This window comes from Amblyomma mixtum, chromosome 2 (genome assembly GCF_055824585.1).
Source record: "Amblyomma mixtum isolate Tamu chromosome 2, ASM5582458v1, whole genome shotgun sequence".
In the NCBI taxonomy this organism is placed as follows: domain Eukaryota; kingdom Metazoa; phylum Arthropoda; class Arachnida; order Ixodida; family Ixodidae; genus Amblyomma; species Amblyomma mixtum.
In genome coordinates this window covers 148,834,428-148,854,455 of record NC_143013.1, presented here as the reverse complement: position 1 = coordinate 148,854,455, position 20,028 = coordinate 148,834,428, and the positions used below count along the sequence as shown (strand labels likewise).

General features: G+C 53.6%; 2 protein-coding genes across 5 annotated transcripts in view; both read right to left on the bottom strand.

The window, feature by feature from the left end:
* LOC149361226 (uncharacterized) overlaps window positions 1-20,028 on the bottom strand; it is a 196,506-nt gene that overhangs the window by 97,444 nt on the left and 79,034 nt on the right. For all 4 annotated transcript variants that reach the window (XM_089572636.1, XM_089572635.1, XM_089572638.1 and 1 more), the window contains exon 2: window positions 18,874-18,971. The gene's annotated coding sequence lies outside the window, so the exon portion shown is untranslated. The remainder of the gene's footprint in view (window positions 1-18,873; window positions 18,972-20,028) is intronic.
* Window positions 1,526-3,564, bottom strand: LOC149361228 (uncharacterized). Its single transcript, XM_089569472.1, has one exon. The coding sequence runs from the start codon at window positions 3,204-3,206 to the stop codon at window positions 2,295-2,297; it is 912 nt and encodes a 303-aa protein (XP_089425598.1). The 5' UTR covers window positions 3,207-3,564; the 3' UTR covers window positions 1,526-2,294.

Sequence of the window (20,028 nt, the reverse complement as noted above, 5' to 3'; positions counted from 1 at the left end):
CCATCGGGTGAAGCGATCGATGCATGTCAATAAATACCGGTAACCTTGGCAGTGGGGTAGGGGGCCAAGGATGTCGATATGGACTACTGCGAAGCGTTCGTCGGGCTGCAGGAAACGCTGCGTTGGGGGCACAGGGTACCGGTGTACTTTCGCACGTTGGCAGGGTGCACACGCGCGGACCCAGTCGCGAATGTCGGTGTTCATGCGGGTCCAGACAAAGCGGGATTTGATCAGCTTTTGAGTTGCACGAATTCCAGGATGGGAAAGGGTGTGCAAGGATTCGAAGATTTTCTTGCGGAAATGGATGGGCAAAACGGGCCTTGGCGTACCTGTGGAGGTATCACAAACGATTGGCACGTCTTCAATGAGGACTGTCTCGAGCTTCAGGGATGTTTGCGCTGTACGTAGGCGGGACAGCTCGGGGTCGCTTGCTTGCGCTGCAGACAGTTCATGTATGTCGAAGGGAAAGGAGGACGAAGTCGATGTTTCGGAACGACTGCGTGTGACGGCATCGACGCGACTGAGGGCGTCAGCCGGGGTGTTGTCGGCACCACTGATGTGTCGGATGTCAGTCGAAAACTCTGATATGAAGGAAAGTTGTCTCACTTCCCGTGGCGTATATAGGGATGCAGGACGGCCAATTGAGTAAGTAAGAGGCTTGTGATCCGTGAAAACGGTAAATGCTCTGCCCTCAAGCAAGTGGCGGAAATGACGCACTGCCAGGTATATGGCGAGAAGTTCGCGGCCAAAAACACTGTATCGTGTCTGGGCAGGAGTCATGCGTTTTGAGAAGAATGCGAGGGGTTGCCACACGCCACTGACCTGCTGCTGAAGGACAGCTCCGAGCGCAGTGTTGGAAGCGTCTGTCATGAGTGCCAGCGGATAATCGGGGTTTGGGTGGGCGAGTAGAGTGGCGTCGGCCAGAGCGCGCTTGATGGCATTGAAGGCATCGTCCGCCGTGGTGTCCCAGTGTAGCGTTTTCGCCGAGTGCTTGCCGCACAGCATGCGGTCAAGTGGTTCAAGCAGGGTGGCGCAGTTTCTGATAAATCGGCGGTAAAAATTTACGAGGCCAAGAAACTGGCGGAGCTTCGTGCTTGAAGTGGGCTTGGGAAACTCGGTGATTGCTTTCACTTTTTCGGGAAGCGGGCGGATGCCGTTGTTGTCCAGGTGATGGCCGAGGAATACGAGAGCTGGTTGCCCAAACTCACTCTTTTCGGTGTTGACAACAATGCCGTTAGCCGAAAGACGCTCGAAAAGTTGGCGGAGATGGTGCAGGTGTTCTTCAATACATGAACTTGCCACAATAATATCATCCACGTAGGCGAACACGAAGGGAAGGCCACGTACGACGGAGTCGATGAAACGCTGGGAAGTCTGCGCAGCGTTGCGAAGTCCAAATGGCATCCTTAAGAATTCAAACAGTCCGAATGGTGTCGTGATCGCTGTTTTGGGGATATCTTCTTCTGTTACAGGGATTTGATGATATGCCCGAACAAGATCGATTTTCGAAAAGATGGTTGCACCGTGCAGAGAAGACGTGAAATCTTGTATGTTGGGCAATGGGTATCGGTCCGGGACGGTCTTGGTGTTCAGAAAACGATAGCCTTCACATGGTCTCCAGTCTCCTGACTTCTTCGGGACAAGATGGAGTGGAGATGCCCAGCTGCTGGATGAAGGTCTAATAATGCCAAGTTCCAGCATATGCTCGAATTCTGCACGGGCCACCTTGAGTTTGTCCGGAGCCAGGCGTCGTGGGCGAGAGAAAACAGGTGGTCCCGATGTTATGATGTGGTGCTGAACGTCGTGGCAGACGGGTTGAGTCCAATCCGGGGGTGACGTTAGCTTTGGAAATTCATTAATCAGGGCTGCAAACGGCTCTTTGGCAACTGTAGCACATGAGGGTGCTACATCGGTAGTTGCGCGCGCTGCTATGCCGTGAATGAAGAGTTTCGTTGCGGAGTCAATGAGGCGCTTCCGCTTGACGTCGATGAGGAGCTCGTGCTTCGTTAGAAAGTCGGCACCAATTATCGCAGAACCAACGTCGGCGACTAGAAATACCCACCGGAAGACCCTTCGAAGCCCGAGGTTGAGCGTCACAGAGCGCTGTTTGTAAACAGGTATGCGCGTTCCGTTCACTGCTTGCAGGTACGAAATTGCAGCGGAAGCACGCTCTGCTTTTGTGGCTGGGAGAACGCTCACCTGGGCCCCGGTGTCGATAAGGAATTTCTGTCCGGTGGTTCTGTCGTAGACGTGGAAAAGGCGACACTCTTCTCGGCACAGACCGCTCGTCGCCGCTAGTGGTCGGCCGGCCGGTTTTCCGTCCAGCTGCAAGGCAGGAGGCAGTGGCGGGCGTTGGCGCCGAAGCGACGATGGTAATAGCAGATGCGTGGGCCTGTGGATGGACTTCGCTCACGCTGTCCGCGCTGTCCAGGCGTTGAGGAACGGTGACGTTGGCGTCCACGGCGTAGAGGCGGCTCTGAGTGCGTGGTTGCCGCAATCAGTTTTTCGAGCTGGAAGCAGAGGCGGTCAATATCGGAAGGCGTAGCGGTGCTGGATGCAATATGCGACGGCTGAGGAGTGCTGATGGGGACGGCCAACGGCGACGACTGTGTGGGCGTGCTGACGGCAGCGACGGTCAAGTGCGGGGTGGCCACTTCCATCACCTTATCGGCTAGCGCGGCGAGTGATGTTAAGTCCATGGTTGTGGCTGTGGCAAGCACCATTTGGACGTTGGACGGCAGGCGCTGCAGAAAAAGTTCACGCAGCACTGCATTGTCCTTGGCCTGCGCACTGCTACCGAGAAGCTGCGTCATCCGCCGCAAGAGCTGACTGGGTCGCCGGTCACCGAGCTCCTCCGCGGAGAGAAGCTGCTGTATTTTCGTCCTTTCGGACGCGGCCGTTCGTTGCAGTAGGGCTGCCTTGAGGTCATCATATGGATGTGCCGGAGGATTGGTGCTGAAGGAGGTGAGTATGTCGGACACCTCCTCTGCAGCTGTTGATGGCAGTGCGCCGACCACGTGATGAAATTTCTGCTTCTGTGAAGAAATTCTCGAAAGCTGGAATTGCGATTCCACTTGCAGGAACCACACGGCTGGGTTGCGTTCCCAGTACGGTGGGAGACGCACTGTGACTGCAGAGACGATTTCGCTGGGCACATCTGGCGTTGTCTGGTTGAGGTTGGGCGTAAGTGGCTGATTTTGTTCCATTTCAGCTGCGTGAGTGGACGTCCTGTCTTCAGCGTGGAGAAAGGCTTGGCACTACGTTTCTTAGATGCGTCAAAAACCGGGTCACCAATTGTGGGGCGTAAGCTGCTCGGAGATCCTCAGGGAAGACAAGACGTCTGTTCTGTTCAACCGTTTATTCTCTGAGTAACGGAGCTGCGGCGGGGAGCGCGGGAGGCGCGCCCCGCCGCTGCGAGAGGGAAAAGGGAGGAGAAGGAAAGAGCGCGCCAGATGTGGGGGCGCGCGGGGTGCGGTCGGGTTCCTTTGAAGGGACGCCGCAGACTTCGACCGCAACGGCGTCCACCTCACGTTGCCGGAGGCATAGGGAAGAAGCACGCGTAAGTTGTGCCGGCGAGGGCTGGCGCCATGGCTGGCGCACTACAGTGTAGACCTGGCGCAGAGTCGCCGCTTCCGAGTTGTGGCGCTGCGTATCGACAGATGGAGCTGAACGCCACCAAAAGGCGGCCGTCCTTGGGGCTCAGAGTCAGCTGCACTGAGGCCAGGCCGCAGGCTGCCTCCGAACTTCTCGTGGATGGAAAATTGGCCCGTGCCAGTGAACTCAACCTGAACGTATTCCCTTTGAATGTCCTGCCATCATTCTCCCCAAAATGTTATGCTGAAAATAAAATATTTACACAACCAGAAATTAACGGCAAAGATTCCAGTTAATGCAATAGAAAAAGTAACAGGGTTCAAAAAAGCTACAGCTTGAAGATACGAGGATTTGAACCAGTACCATGTTAGCGTTGGTTTGGGCCAGTTCATAGTAACGAAAACCCGCTGCGACAGCTGAAAAGGGCACAGAGAATTAATGTGTTACTTAACACATTACTTGTGTTAACATGTGTTACTTAATACATGTTACTTAACACATGTTACTTAACATGTGTTACTTAACAAATGGTGTTACTTACCATTTAATGTTTTACTTAACACATCTGACTCTGTATAGAGACACCCAATGGCGCTTCGCCCTGTTACCTACCTATGTGTCTTGTCTGTTTTTTTGCGCCTTAAAACTATTTAATTATGAACCCAACGGCGTGTCAGAACGAAACACGAACAAAAAAAAAACATCCGTAAAAAGGCCATCAGGGCCAGAAAAAAAAATACACCTAAATCGAGACGGAAAAGACGAAACAGCGACCTAAGGCCCACAGTGATGTGCGCATTGTTGCGCGCACGCGACGGAAGCTGGTATGCATTCCCTACCACGATGGTAAACAGTCTACTCAAACTGAAACACGTCTTATAATAATAATAATAATAATAATAATAATAATAATAATAATAATAATGGTTTTATTTGTGCCTAATGAATACATGCAGCGGGAGACCCGCAGTAAAAGCTGTCACAAGCGACAGCTTGACAAAGCCGGAGGCCTCCCTATACACTTGACAGGCGCAATGAAACGGCATCTCACATAAAGAAACAAAAAAAAAAACAGAACAAACATGAAAACATCTGCAATTACAATCACTCATAATAACTACCATAAAATTATACAGAAAATGTGTTAGAATGAAGCTAGAAAGCACTTAAAAAAGCAATGGAACATTCATGTGCGATGGCAATGAGTTTAGCGAAAATAACAGATAAACTAAGCACATTTTTGCTTCAAATAAAATTCATATCAAAGTGAATACAGACAAGCGGTACAGTCAGGGTAAAACAACAACGTGACAGAGTAAACAGGAATAGCAAGCGAAGTGTCCTAGTACATGCTGAAATACCGAGTCGGAAAGCGAAAGGAAGCCACACACTAGCGGTGCGCTGACTATTTCTGTCGCTCGCGTCAGGAACGCTTAAGAAATGGCGGCGAACTGAGAGCTGCGCCTGTTACGCTGGAATCCCTTCGGCAACGCGCGAGAAGCCACTGCGCAGACAAGAGCTGGTAAATCATATTACGCGACGTATACGCTGGCGGCAAAAATACGACGACGGGAAGACAAATCGGGCAGCACCGCGACGCTGACGAGGCGAACGCCAACCCGTATCTGGCAACGCGGTGAGCGCATTCCCGGCGAGTGAGATGCCCTCCCAACAGCTGCTGCAGAAAAAGAAGGGAAACACGTGGAACCGCAACTACCACGCGTGGGGGGAGGGAAGGGGGGGGGGGGGGGTCGATCCGGTCGTACAAGCTCATCTCGGAGAGAGAGTGGCGCTGCAGCTGCGACGGCTGAAACAACAGCACAGCCGCGCAATGATTACACGACATATACTGCGCGTACTACAGCGTATACGCATCAGAGATTGGTCGGCGTCCGGCAGAGTGCACAGCTGCACGCGGCAACCACGAAGATTGGGAGGGCGACAAAGCCAGCCATCGAGGCACGGAGAACGGCAGCTGCCGATGATGAGCTTTCGCTGCTGAGCCTCGCCAGGGCGGCGCCACAAAGCTCCCTCCGCGGCCGGGGATGACTCCGGAAACAAATCTCATTAGGTACAGCCTTTGTCAAAAGTTTGGAGCCCAGGGGGTTTGCTTCGGAAGCACTGTCTGGTTCGTAATGCATCACCAGCGCTCCAAATTTGCTGAAGGTAAAAAGATTTCTGGTCCTGCCTCCTCCAATCGGTAGGACTACCACGAATGTTACAGGAGTTCCACTGCGAGGCTTAGAAGCAAATCCCCTGGGCTCTAAACTTTTGACAAAGACTATACGTTGACCGAATGCTTGACTCCGGCGTCACACTGACTTCTTTCGCCTTCTCCCACGGAGAGAAAATCTGCCAAGAGATGATTTGTGACAGGACCACACCGCGTATAATATCGAGGGCGCCCAGTTCACGTGCCGCCAATGGATCGGACCCGCCGCTGAAATGCTGTTGCGTGCGAAGGAGACAGTACATCAGTATATCAGTTTTTACAACGGGCGGACCCCATCGGTTAGGGGCACAGAGGAACAGCGGAGCGCCAGTTTGCATGGGCAGAATGATAACGCCCCTGGGGTTAGTGTTCTGTGCATGCGCACTGGCGTTCCCTTATTCCCTAACCGGTGCCCCCCCCCCCCCCCCCCCCTCACCATTCTAAAACTCTCTCCTCACAAATTCTAATGTTTTCACCTTAGGCAATGAAGCAAAGACATTGGACAAGACAGCAGTAACGTCCTTCATCGCTCCGAAACTACCACTATCAGTGTCACTATCACTACCACTGCTGTCTTGTCCAATGTCTTTGCTTCATTGCCCAAGATCACCCGTTTGCTGCTGACGTTATGCGAGACCATGGTGACGTCATTGGGGTTTTCGGACCACTGCTGCTGGACAACAACGCCGGATTTCGTCGCCGATGGGGCATATAATGCTTGCGCATTAAAATGACGACGGTCGTTAGTGACAGTGATAAAGACCTTTACCGTAAATGCCTTCAGGGTAAAAGCCTTTAGGTCGAAGGCACTCCGTCAGGTCAAAGGCCTTTAGGTTGAAATGACTTTAGGTCAAGCAGGCAAAAGGTAAAGGCCTTAAGGTCAACGGCCTCTATGAGGTCAAAGGATGCTTTCGCCTTCGCAGCAAGTACGAACCTTAAGTGACCGCCGTAACTTTTCTTGTTTTATGTTACTGCGAACACTTACGGCTACAGGAATGCGCGGAATATGCTTGCAAAGCTGCAAGGAGCGCCCTCTTGAAGAGAATAGTCAGGCTCAGTTAACGGGGAGAAATTAACAGAGAAAAATATGCTTCTTCCATTTTTTTTTTTCCTTTTTGGAAGTCAAAGAAATAAACGGTTGAAATAGGACCGCCCACTTTATCAGGAAGTGCAGCACTTTCGCATTCGTTTTTCTCTTTTTTTTTTCAGTTCCAAGATCTTTCCGTACTCGTTTCGCAAAAGTGATCCCCTACGGTGGAACGGGTGTTCTTGCCTGGCTCGCACTCTCCGAAGAGCAGGGGCAGCAAGATGGCGACTGTCCCGCGTTAAGTCGAAGGCACATACGACTGCCGCTTTAGTGAAGCCGCGGCCGTTTGGAAGGGACGAAGCGGGCAACTGCTCCTGACGTCACGTTTGTACACCTCAGCAGATAGGTCGACTCGCGCGGGCAGCAGTTCAGTGGACGTAGTAAAGAAAGTCCGCGGCTTAAGCGCAGCGATTGGTTCAGAAAACAGACGCGTTCCTGGTGTGAACTGATGGCGAAATTTCTTCACGCGGTTGTGGCTGTTGGCGGCCGCTGATAAAGGCGCCGCACAGCTGGCCGCGATTTGGTGGCCACAGTATATGGTGAGTCGACGAACAGGCCCGCGCAAGATTGCTTGTTTTGGAAGCAGCTGATGCCAAGGTATACGCGTGAACTGCCTGAACTTGCAAGGTACACACACGGTATACTGCCTCGAAAAAGTTTACGGAACTGGCAAGTCGAGTGCGACTAAATCGAAAAGACCTGCTATTACCTGTTTAAGTACTGTGTAAGGGGACAGGAGAAGGCGCGATTTCCATTTGGCTGACGCGGCAAACAGTGAAAAAAATAATAATAAACTCGCAGAAACAATGGCTGCAGGCACTATTTCTGCCCGCTATCGACCCCCGCCTAAAGACAGGGAAGCCTTCAGCGGAGTATAGTATAATTAGAGGCGGCGGTGTCAATGCCTTTTGCCCCAACACTGCCCGTGCACCGTTTTGAAACACGACAGCCGCGGGCCCCGGCACGACCGTATGATCGCCGATCAAGCACGGTGAGGGATTGCACGCAGGGGGCGCCCAGAGGCAGCCCGCAGACACAGGCGCACGCTGTGTGCGCGCGAACAAAGGCTCGCTCTTGTGGGCCCCGAAAATCGCAGGCACACGTGCCTTCTCAGCAGGGCCTGCCTTGCGCATCAGCGCTCGCTATGCGATGCATTAGCAAGGCGGCTTACCCCCACGGCGATCCGCTCCCTCCTACCCACCGAGCATGGATCGCTGTGTTCGCAAACACGCGCCGTCCATTCTGCTCGTGGAAAGAAAACCAGATCCAGCCGTCGATGGCGCATAAACGTCCCTCCCAATAAAGCTGGAACGCAGCGCAGGGAAAAGTTTCGCACCGTTCGTCGGCGGAGAGATCCTCTTCCCCGAGCTATAAACTGAGCGCCCACTGCAAGGCTCAGCTCAATTACCGGACACAATCGCACAGTGGCCCGTTCCCCAAAGGGCACGCTGTTCCAACAGGTGCACGCTTTCCGCTCCTAAATTGAGACTTTTAGCCCAACGTGTCCATCCTGAAGCTGTCGCGCATACTGCGAGCCGCCAGTGGGCATGCGCAGATAGCCCTGAGGCGCCCCCACATACCCTGCCCCTGGCACCTCGCGGCCGCATGCGCGGAAAGCGGTGGCGCCAGGCGGTATACACGCCGCGATAAAATTCTCCGATTTGTAGCATGCACCGCGGCGACAATGTGCAGCTCGCAGCTGCCCTGCACACCAGCTGCTGTAATGTAACTGCCTCCGCAAACGCCCATCGTGCTGCTGTACGAATTTAAAAGGACTTCATTTCTCGCCGAGGGCAGAGGAGACTCTTACCCCTAGCCGCCCTTAGCAAAACGACATAACTCAGACTAACATTCCGCGCGCAGTGAACATACACATCGGTGGTTGGCGACGGCGCTTGAAAACGCCGTAGTCATCAGGGTACTCGTATGTGTCCAGACTGAACTCATCATCGTCAGCCTAACTATGTCCACTGCAGGACAAAGGCCTCTCCCATGTCTCCCCAATTAACCTTGTCCTTCGCCAGCTGAGGCCACCTTATACCTGTAAACTTTTTTATCTCATCCGCCCATCTAACTTTCTGCCGCCCCCTGCTACGTTTGCCTTCTCTTGGAATCCACTCCGTTACCCTTAAGGACTAGCGGTTATCTTGCCTTCGCACTACATGCCCTGCCCAAGCCCACTTCTTCCTCTTGATTTCGAATAGGATGTCATTAACTCGCGCTTGTTCTCATACCCACTCCGCCCGCTTCCAGTCTCTTAACGTTACTCCTATCACTGTTCTTGCCATAGCTCACTGCGTTGTCCCTAACTTAAGCTGAACCCTATTTGTTAGCCTCCACGTTTCTACCCTGTAGGTGAGTACCGGTAAAATACAGCTGTTGAATACTTTTATCTCGAGGGATATTGGCAAACTGCCACTCATGATCTATTTGAGGGAACCTTCCAAATGCGCTCCGTCGAATTCTTTTGCTTGTAGTTATTTCGCTCTCGTGATTCGGATCTGCGGTCAGTATACATGCCCTAGTTAGACATATTCCCTTACCAGTTGCAGCGCCGCCACCAACTGTAAACTGCTGTTCTAATGCGGGACTACAGAGCATCACTTTGGTTTTCTGCATGTTAATGTTTAGACCCACCGTTCTGCTCTGCCTGTCTAACTCATTGATCATGCTTTACACCTCATCGCCTGAGTGACTCAGCAAGACAATGTCATCAGCGAACAGCAGATTACCAAGGTAATCTCCGTTAACTCGAATCCCCAACTCCTCCCAATTCAGGCTCCGGAACACCTCCTGTAAACAGGCGGTGAATAGCACTGGCGAGACCGTGTCTCCCTGCCTGACACCCTTCCCTGACTTTATAGTAACCTGACTGAAGTAAGAGCGCTCAAAACGAAAAAAAAGGCGGGAAAGGCAGGGAACCTGCCGGAGATCTTCGGCGACGACAGGTACGGGCCGCGGAGTTTTTATGGCGCGTGCACGGGGTACGTGCACGGGAAAGCAGTCTAACATTCCTTTCCCAACTCTCTGCCGCCCACAATTTTGGAAGGAATGAAACTATGATCCTTAAACGTCTATCGGCTGAACATGGTAAGACAATGCGCAATCTACAAGACTTTACCACAGTGTGCGCACCAAGGGGTAAGTAATTTACTTTTCAGGGCATTAGGGCGTCTGTTTGGAACTACCACGTACTCGTCGTGGCAATGTTTCTGATCGGGCCCCGCCAGCGACACATACCGAGAGCACACGTCGGCAAACGGGACGAGGTCCGAACAAGTCAACCGGGGGACAATCTCAAGCTGGTGAAGTCGACCGTTCCTCCTGCTTCACGCACCAGGCGTAGGAACTAGGGCGCGTCTTTCTTCGACCCCGCAATAGGCGGCAAAGCGAAGAAAGTCGGTTTACTTTATCCTCGCAAAAGACATCCTCCACACCACCAGGCCCGCACATAAAAAAAAAAGAAAGGATGCATTCGAGCCGGGGATGAAATACGAGCTCGCCGCGGTCTCGGAACGGGCGAGAGAGGGGAATTTCGGAGAACCCTGGGCGCGCGCGCCGAGCACACCGCGGTTCCAGGCAGGAGTGAGACGACACGGCCGTCGCGGACGGAACTTGATGAACAGCTGCGGTCTGGCTGGGTGCGCGGCTGGTTCCACGAAGTCCCCGCCTTGTGGATGGTCTCGTCCCCTAGCGAGCCTCCCCTAACACACCAACTCATGCCGCGTGCGCTTGAGCCAGTTCAGGCAAATTACCGCTTGGGTGGAGTTCGAACAGTACGAAACGTTCCACATAACACGCACGACAGAAAGGAGCGAGAAGGTATTCTAAGATGTCAAAACGCTGAGCAAAAGATAATGATAAGGGGGCGGGGGACGCACGGCACAGACCAACAGCAGCCTTGAAACTTTTACTCGGAGCGGTTCACAAATGTATGAGCGGTCCGAGTGGTGCGGACATCGATGCGTGGAAAGAACAGCTCTTACTTATTTCGACAACACGAGGGGAAAGAGAATAAATGGCCACGAATTAATAGAAAAAAAATGTAATAACGCGTCCGAACACACGCACGACTCGGGATTGGCAGAAAGGTGCGCAGGTGACGGAAGGAAATCCAGAGAGAAGGGCAGCTCTGCACGCAAGCCAAGGATGACCGAAGGTCACCAGAGGGAAGGACATTGCCTGCAGTGGACAAAGTCGATTGCTGCTGAATAGAGACTGCTGTGTAAGTGGTGCACCTATGCTATATAGACCCCGTAAGAGAGCGAACACAAAGCACACCCGCTTGCGAAATGCCCTCCATCACCATCATCATCAGCCTGACTACGCCCGCTGCAGGGCAAAGGCCTCTCCCATGTCTCTCCAATTAACCCTGTCCTTCGCCAGTTGCGGCCACCCTATTCCCACAAACTTCGTAATCTCATCCGCCCACCTAACTTTCTGCCGCCCCCTGCTACGTTTGCCTTCTCTTGGAATCCACTCCGTTACTCTTAAGGACCAGCGGTTATCTTGCCTTCGCATTACATGCCCTGCCCAAGCCCACTTCTTCCTCTTGATTTCCACTAGGATGTCATTATCTCGCGTTTGTTCCCTCCCCCACTCCGCCCGCTTCCGATCTTTTAACGTTACACCTATCATTTTCCTTTCCATAGCTCGCTGCGTAGTTCTTAACTTAAGCTGAACCCTCTTTCTTAGCCTCCACGTTTCTGCCCCATAGGTGAGTACCGGTAACATACACCTGTTGTATACTTTTCTCTTGAGGGATATCCGTAAACTGCCATTCATGATCTGACAGAACCTGCCATATGCACTCCACCCCATTCTTACTCTTCTGGTTATTTCCCTCTCATGATCCGGATCAGCAGTCACTACATGCCCTAAGTAGAGATATTCCCTTTCTACTTCCAGCGCCTCGCTACCAATTGCGAACTGCTGTTCCCTTGCTGGACTGTTGAAAATTACTTTGGTTTTCTGCATGTTAATTTTTAGCCTCACCGTTCGGCTCTGCCTGTCTAACTCGTTGATCATGCTTTGCAGTTGATCTCCTATATGACTCAGCAAGGCAATGTCATCAGCGAATGGCAGATTTGTTAGGTATTCTCCATTAACTCTTACCCCCAACTGTTTCCACTGCAGGTCCCGGAAATGCCCTCCGGCACGGACTTACTGCACGGCTACAGCGGGAAAACTTCACGGCGCATGCGCAGGTAGTCTTTCAGGAGAAACCGTTGTGGGCATGTCCGACCCAGCTGCCACCGCAACCCGACCCGAATCCCCGAGTCGTCTACACATCTGCCGGCTTCCACACTAATCCACGGTCCAATTCTCTTCGAAGCTTTATAACAAACAATCCTTGAAGCCGCACTCGGAGTGGGCGGTTGCACGAACGCCAATTTCCTTCACTAATCTTCCGTCTTCCGAGGCTTTCGGTTACCGCAGTGTCGACATGCAGTGCCGGTCGATACAGTGCCACAGAGCGGTGGTCTTGAAGACGCCGAGTGCACAGTCCCGCAATCAACATGAGCCGAGCCAGTTGACTGCGCAACCCTCAACGCGGCAGGGACGCTCATTTCGATGCCGCTGTCGCCTCCCCTTAGCTCAAGCTACAGGTTACCCTCACCGCGAACTAGGTGGTGCCGCAACCAGTGCTATCATCTTCAGCCTCGCTCTCTCGTCCGTGCCAGAGCACGGCGGTCGACGAGGCCTTTTATCCGTACGCATCGTGCAATCGCCCGCGAACGCGCGTCGCTCCGGCGAGGCAATCTTCGGGGCATGCGCTAACAACGGGCGCGCACCGCCGTGAGGGCTGAGTGCGCTACGGTGCCCCGCCATTATTCCCCGCGTCGGCTGCGCCACATGCACGCTGGCGGCAGATATGTGGGTCGGCATCGAAATTCCAGGCTACGGAGGCACGGCGATGCTTCGACCGAACAACTCCGCGAGCCAAGAGGCTCGGAGAGGAAAGACTGCAGACCGCGACGGAGCTCTGCCCCGCGACCACGTCCCGGGGAACACTGAGGGCAAGGGGGCTACGAGCGCCCTACGAGGAAAGAATCGTCCAGGAATGTCGCGGCAAGCACTGCGACCGTCAGACCGAGGCACGACTGTGCAGTCAGTAGAAGCGAAGACCTTTCAGCACGACAGCAGACTCGAGCTGGCGACCTCACCTCGGCGACAGCACGTACTACTCGAGGGGCTCGAGCCTTCGACAGCCAACACGATCCGAAGTCTTTGTCGAGAGGAATTGCCGAGCCTCACCTGAAAACGAAACTTCCGAAACCTCCGGAGGGCATAGTAACAAAGAGCTATAAAACACGATACTCAGTGACAAGAACGATACAAGTGTCACGCCTTAGCCCCCTAACGACAACTAGTGCCGAAGCTGGAGCCCTCGCTCGGAATAAGCAGGCATCGATTCGGCGAACGAATCTCACTTTCACTATCTGCCGTTCCGGCATGACAGCGATGATGCCGGCTACACTCGCCGCGCAAGTGGATCGCTGCGCTCGCCCCGGACGGCTTCACTGCACTACAGCACTCTCGCGTGTTCGCGGTCTCTGCAGCCACGCGGTGGGGGGCAAGGGCGCCCGCTAAGTGCCACAATAAAGGAGTCTGGGACGCAGCCGAGGTCGTGGGGTCAAAGTCGGTCCCCTCGAAACGAGACGGCACAACGCTGTCGCAGACGAACAAGGACGCCGGTGACGTCACAGGGCTAGCAAGGTCGCGCAGACCGGCGTCAGTATAGGTGCGCACCGTCCCACACTTCCCAAGCTCAGCGCCGCTTTCTCTCGCTGGGCATTCCAGCTGAGCCCCACGCGCGTATATATAGCGCGTATAATGGGCCCCGAAAATCGGCCCCGTTCGGAGGCCCCGTCGTCAAGAAAAGGCGCGCGTATACGCACTGTCGTACTGCGCACACCGGCGCCGCTGCTCGGGCCGGGAGCGTTTTTCTCGGCCCGCGAGTTTGCTTAAGGCCCATTCACACTTGCGAGTCGCAGAGGTCGCGCGACTGTTTTGGTCGAAAAGCGACAGTCGCAAACAGTCGCCTTGGTCGAAAAGCGACAGTCGCGGGCCAGTCGCTCGCTGCTCGATTTTTCAGCCTCGCGACTGCGAGTCGCAAACCGCTGAACCAATCAGCGAGCGAGCCAAGCTTCCGGCAACGACACCGCTCGCGGGCGCGCCGGGCGACGACCTGCGCTGCTCCCAGCTGGCTGCCCTAGTCGTCGCTAAGCCTAGCCGGTTTCATATCGATATCGCGGCTGAGGGCGCTTCGGATCCTGGCCAGCGCTTGTAATTAAGATGCTGCTTTCGTTACCGCTTTATTGTGGACCTCGTATTATAATCATATCAAACATGCTCGACTTCCGCGACGCCTTCAGCAGCGGGGCTAGCAGACAACAGTCGAGCTGCATGGAGCAGCAGCAGCAGCAAAGCGGCTATGGGAAGAAATTTGCTTGTGTCGCAGTTATCACTTCTACCAGCAACTCGGTAGTGGCCAGCGATCTTCAAAAATGATTCATTTTTTACATTCCTGTACCCAAGGGCTTGGTATGAACGCGAACAAGCAATATCTGCGCATTTTTGTGACGCCGCGGCCGCCGGCGTACTGCAGGCTGGTAGGCCGGCCCTACAGAGAAGCGCACCTCTGTCATCGTGACGCTTGTACGACCTCGGTGCACATCAAAACCGTCACGACAACCTAATCTTCGCTCGGGTAGTTGTATTACATTGCGAATAGCAGTTTAGACTATCGAGCGCGAGTACAGGAGGCGCGGCCAAAACAGGCGAAACTCTCGAAAGCGCGCGAACAACGTCATTCCCGAGAGTTTTCGCTTCAAACGAGAATCTAACGAGAAGGCGACCCGCTGGTCGCGCTTGCAAGTGTGAACAACGGTGTTGTCGAGCTGCTGCTTGGTCGCAAGCGACTGCGAGTCGCACGCCCTTTGCGACTCGCAAGTGTGAATGAGCCTTAAGGCCCGTTCACACTTGCGAGTCGCAGAGGTCGCGCGACTGTTTTGGTCGAAAAGCGACAGTCGCAAACGGTCGCCTTGGTCGAAAAGCGACAGTCGCGGGCCAGTCGCTCGGTGCTCGATTTTTCAGCCTCGCGACTGCGAGTCGCAAACCTCTGAACCAATCAGCGAGCGAGCCAAGCTTCCGGCAACGACACCGCTCGCGGGCGCGCCGGGCGACGACCTGCGCTGCTCCCAGCGGGCTGCCGTAGTCGTCGCTAAGCCTAGCCGGTTTCATATCGATGTCGCAACTGAGGGCGCTTCGGATCCTGGCCAGCGCTAGTAATTAAGATGCTGCTTTCGTCACCACTTTATCGTGGACCTTGTATCATAATAATATCAAGACATGCTCGACTTCCGCGACGCCTTCAGCAGCGGAGCTAGCAGACAACAGTCGAGCCGCATGGAGCAGCAGCAGCAAAGCGGCTCTGGGAAGAAATTTGCTTTTGTCGCTGTTATCCCTTCTACCAGCAACTCGGTACTGGCCAGCGATCTTCAAAAATGATTCATTTTTTACATTCCTGTACCCAAGGGCTTGGTATGAACGCGAACAAGCAATTTTGCGCATTTTTGTGACGCCGCGGCGGCCGGCGTACTGCAGGCTGGTAGGCCGGCCCTACAGAGAAGCGCGCCTCTGTCATCGTGACGCTTGTACGACCTCGGTGCACATCAAAACCGTCACGACAACCTAATCTTCGCTCGGGTAGTTGTATTACATTGCGAATAGCAGTTTAGACTATCGAGCGCGAGTACAGGAGGCGCGGCCACAGCAGACGAAACTCTCGAAAGCGCGCGAGCAACGTCATTCCCGAGAGTTTTCGCTTCAAACGAGAATCTAACGAGAAGGCGACCCGCTGGTCGCGCTTGCAAGTGTGAACAACGGTGTTGTCGAGCTGCTGCTTGGTCGCAAGCGACTGCGAGTCGCACGCCCTTTGCGACTCGCAAGTGTGAATGAGCCCTTAGCCCTGTTTCAGGGCGAACGCGGTTCTTGGCCGCCTGAGAGAGAGGACGTGACGACCAGAAGAAAGCAGCGACCGCGATGCACAAAGCCCCACCACCCCCTCTCCCCTTCCCGCCCCAACACCTGCTTTGTGCTGCGTGCGACGCATAGAAGTGGCTGTCGGATGTCCCACTCGAGACGTGAACTGATGCAGTCGTACCTGAAGTACGGGTCACGGAGAGCGTGACCTTTTGGTTCCCTTCGACCTGCACCACACCCAATTAGGAAGCCCAGACAGCATGCACTAAAGCCACACTGTCCGCCATTGTGGCCAACGTGGAGCAAGCCAAAGGCAGAGTGGCATGTCGGATCGACTTATTGCCAACTGTGCCGGCCTACACTACTCAAGATGCGAGCTGCACCACGGCCGGTCTTGACGCGCGCGCTCTCTCGCTCTCTCTTATGGAGAGAGGAGAGAGCGCGCGCGTCAAGACCGGCCGTGGCTGCACGTAGGCCAAAAGTGCGCCCGTCCAATCACATGAGTGCGGCCTACGGCTCAGCAGCACTCGAGCACTGATGCCAGGAGCAGAGTCCACGTAAAAGGTTTTTCAAAGTAGAGAACTTTAGCAGAGCGCGTTTACTGTCCGCCCCGCTCGCAGTTCCTACCGCTGCCACAGCAGCAGCGGCGCGCAAGAGTAGATACAGTTTTAACGCTGCGTTTCCTCACGGTCTTCATGTCGCCTCTTAGCGCCTCCTAGTGGTGGCATCTGGACTTGCCAGAAAATAGTTACAAGTACGCCTCTCGGATTTATGTGTGAATAAATAGATAATAGCCCTTTACATTTGCTGTATGCGTTTTGGTAACAGTGGTGCTTTGGTTTTAGCAGTGAAGTTTTCGTATTTCGAAAAACTGAAAAGTCTGCCACTGCGAGAGCCAAGCCAAGACCACGCAAGCCATCCCTCGCAGCGTGCGCGTGTACGCCCGTGTAGCGATGTCCAGCCTGTGCATTCGTCCTCCGTGCGTGCGAGCGTCGACCGCGATCGCGTTCGCAAGTTGTCCGACACCGCCTGTTCGCCACGCCGTAAAGTGTTACCCGCTCAGCTAAAACTCACCACTAAAGCGTTTTTCAATCGGTGGGGGCGTGCGGGGTTTCTTGGACGCGCGACGAATCTCCACACAGGAGCTTCCAGCATTGAAACCCCGTCTGATCGCCACTGAACTCTACACATCTTGCTCGACACCCATCCGCAACAGTAGCCGCGTGCAATGGGCGAAGGGTCACTGTCCCTCCGGACTTGATGCTGTACGTGTAAACAGTAGCGCATCGGCTCCTCGGGATACGCTAGGAAAATGCGATACGCTGCTGTCGCATTCATGTAAACGCGGTTACAGTCCGCCCCTCTACAGATATGCGCGAACGCTGGGCGGCAGCGTGGGGCCCGGGACACACGCCTGCGTCGAGAGTGTCGGACACGCCCCGGGCCATCGACTGCCGCACAGGAGTCAATGAAGCCGCTCTGCGCGAGATGCCGACGGCGCATCCTCGTTCTGCTCCTCACTGGCGGAGTGACAAACGCGTCACGGACGGACGAACGCCTTCCTGCGCGCCCACCGCCGTCCACCACCGGTTTCGTCACGGTCGCCACGTGGACAGCGCCCCCCCCCCCCCCCCCCCCCCCCATGCTCCGCCAGCGCCTGCGAACACGATGGTCACTTTGTCGCATGCCCGCGTCGTCAGTGGGCGCCCCTGAGCAAATCGCCGAAAGGAAACGGCGAATGGCCGCGAGAAACGGACGAGTATCAGCGGAAGCGCAATTCACGGAACATTCCAACGCAAAGAGCGAAACGCGGCGAGTTCTGCGTCCCGCAGGTGCTCTCTTACCGCTCGTGTAAGCCCCTGAAAGCGCTTCTACCTGCTGCATAACCACTCGCGGTCCATTACGGTGTCACGAAGACATCTGAGAAGCCTCCATTTGGTATGAAACCGGTTCAGACAGAGCCGCGTTGCTGAATGGCTTTACAAGCCCTGTTCCATAAGCCATTTTAGTAACCCTGTGGACCTCTACAGAGGTGCCGGCACGAACCTGCCTCTACACGTCTGGAGACCGCCACAAGCGCCGCACGACGAACGCAGAGGTGATGATACTACATATTAGTAAACTGCTACGATTCTCAAAGCAATCTTTCCGCCTCCCAGACTGGCCACTACCATTTAGTACGAGGTACAACTACTCAATCGAACTTCAGCAAATACCATTTTAAAGCAAAAAAAGGCCGTACGCATTAATACAAATTTATCGCACACAAAACACACCAGCAACCTCTTTCAGAAACGCAGTGCTCTGAGAACTCCAAAGGCTTGTAGGTATCACCTTTTACAGTGTCTGCAAAGATATCACTCTTTAGAGCCCGTTTAAAGAAAGGCGCTTCCCTTATAAAAATGGTCTATAGACAGTCTATAGACTTCTTATTGACTCTATTGACTTCCTATAGATATTGCGTTTTGTCTATTCATTCTCTATAGACTGTCTATGGACAAAAGTCTACTAAAAGTGTATGGCCATAAACCTATAGATTGTCTATAGACTGTCTACGGCATACTGCCTATGTCTAGGATTTGTCTACAGGCAGTCTACAGACTTTATAGAGACAGAAGACTACAGACACTCTATATACTGTCTAAAACTTTTTTGGTAAGGGAGAGACGGCAACATGAAACTGGCTAAGTCCTGGCCTGCAGAGAACCGCGGTTTCGTGCTACGCCAAACATATCGAAAGCCGCAAAACTACCTCCTGTGGAACAAACTGTGCGCTTCAGATGCTTCGTCCCAGCTCATCAAAACCTCAGAACGGTTCGGAAAATGCAGCGGTTAGCACTGACATTTTAGCGCAGAATTCAAATCCCTCCAGCATTTTCACCTGTAGCCGGTGTTTTATAGTCAAGTGCTGCCATGCTATATACTTTACGCTACTCCCGTAACTTTCCGGCCACGCTCTGTGAGCTAAGCGGTGCAATGCAAGAAGGCCTACCTTGTGTCACTGCCGCAGAGGTTGTGCGTGCCTGCACTCCAGTGCAGGTGCCTCCAGGGCTCCTCAAGCTGCCCCCATGCGGCTTTTTCCTCGGCCCCCTGCACATAAACGTGGAGAGATACGAATGAAGTGAATGAACAAGAGCGAACTCTGCTCTCGAAACCCGAATACGCATCGCACATATGGCAGTAAAAACGGGGTAAGCCACAAACTATTGCAGCACCATTTATGAAGTGGAGGGCGCAAAAGGACAGCGTACTCTTTTTACTACTTTCTGTTCAGAGTGTTTCATATTGTCTACGATAGGTCATGCAAACAGCCGGACTTTCGTTTTAACCGACGTAAGGATCATTCGCACTTTCTTCGACCGCGTACAAATTAGATTTGGTTTATTGGGGTCTAACGTCCCAAAGCAACTCAGGCTATGAGGGACGCCGTAGTGAAGGGCTCCGGAAATTCCGACCACCTGGGGTTCTTTAACGTGCACTGACATCGCACGGTACGCGGGCCTCTAGACTTTCGCCTCCATCGAAATTCGGCCGCCGCGGCCGGGATCGAACCCGCGTCTTTTGGGTCAGCAGCCAAGCACCATAACCACTGAGCCACCGCGACGGGGCGTACAAATTGGGGATCGGAACCAGTACACATTGTCTCCCCCCAACGCTGAATAAATGTCATTCAGCTGCAGAAAGATGGCGTCAGCTGCTTAACAATGCTTAACCGCAATATCTGGTTTTATTGCTCAGTGTGCTCGCATTTTGTGCAGTTGAAAGGAACGATCCGCCTTCTGCTTTGGCCGATGATTTTAAAGGAAGCAAGACCTACTGAAGTACAGAGCTCCACAGACGGCACTGCTCCAGTGCGCACGTCCTATAGTTACGCCTTTTGTCGGTAGGATAGAAACGCTACCCGCGGCGTGGCGCTAATATATATACCTGTTGGGGAAAATGGCTACCTTCATTATTTTACTTTAAAGAAGACATTTTTATCGTTTGCCCATGTGATCATCATAGATCATCATCATCTTAGCAAAGATAAATATCTTTGCTAAGTGCGATGGTGCCTACGAAATGAAAGGGTGCAGAAGAAAGCCGCTTTTTTTTTTTGCCGTTTAAGAGCGGAAACAATTGCCTTATGGTTGTTTTCATTTGCCGA

What these genes read in the sequence shown, in the direction of transcription:
- LOC149361228 (XM_089569472.1), bottom strand. Translation starts at nt 3,206, where the DNA reads ATGGAACAAAATCAGCCACTTACGCCCAACCTCAACCAGACAACGCCA.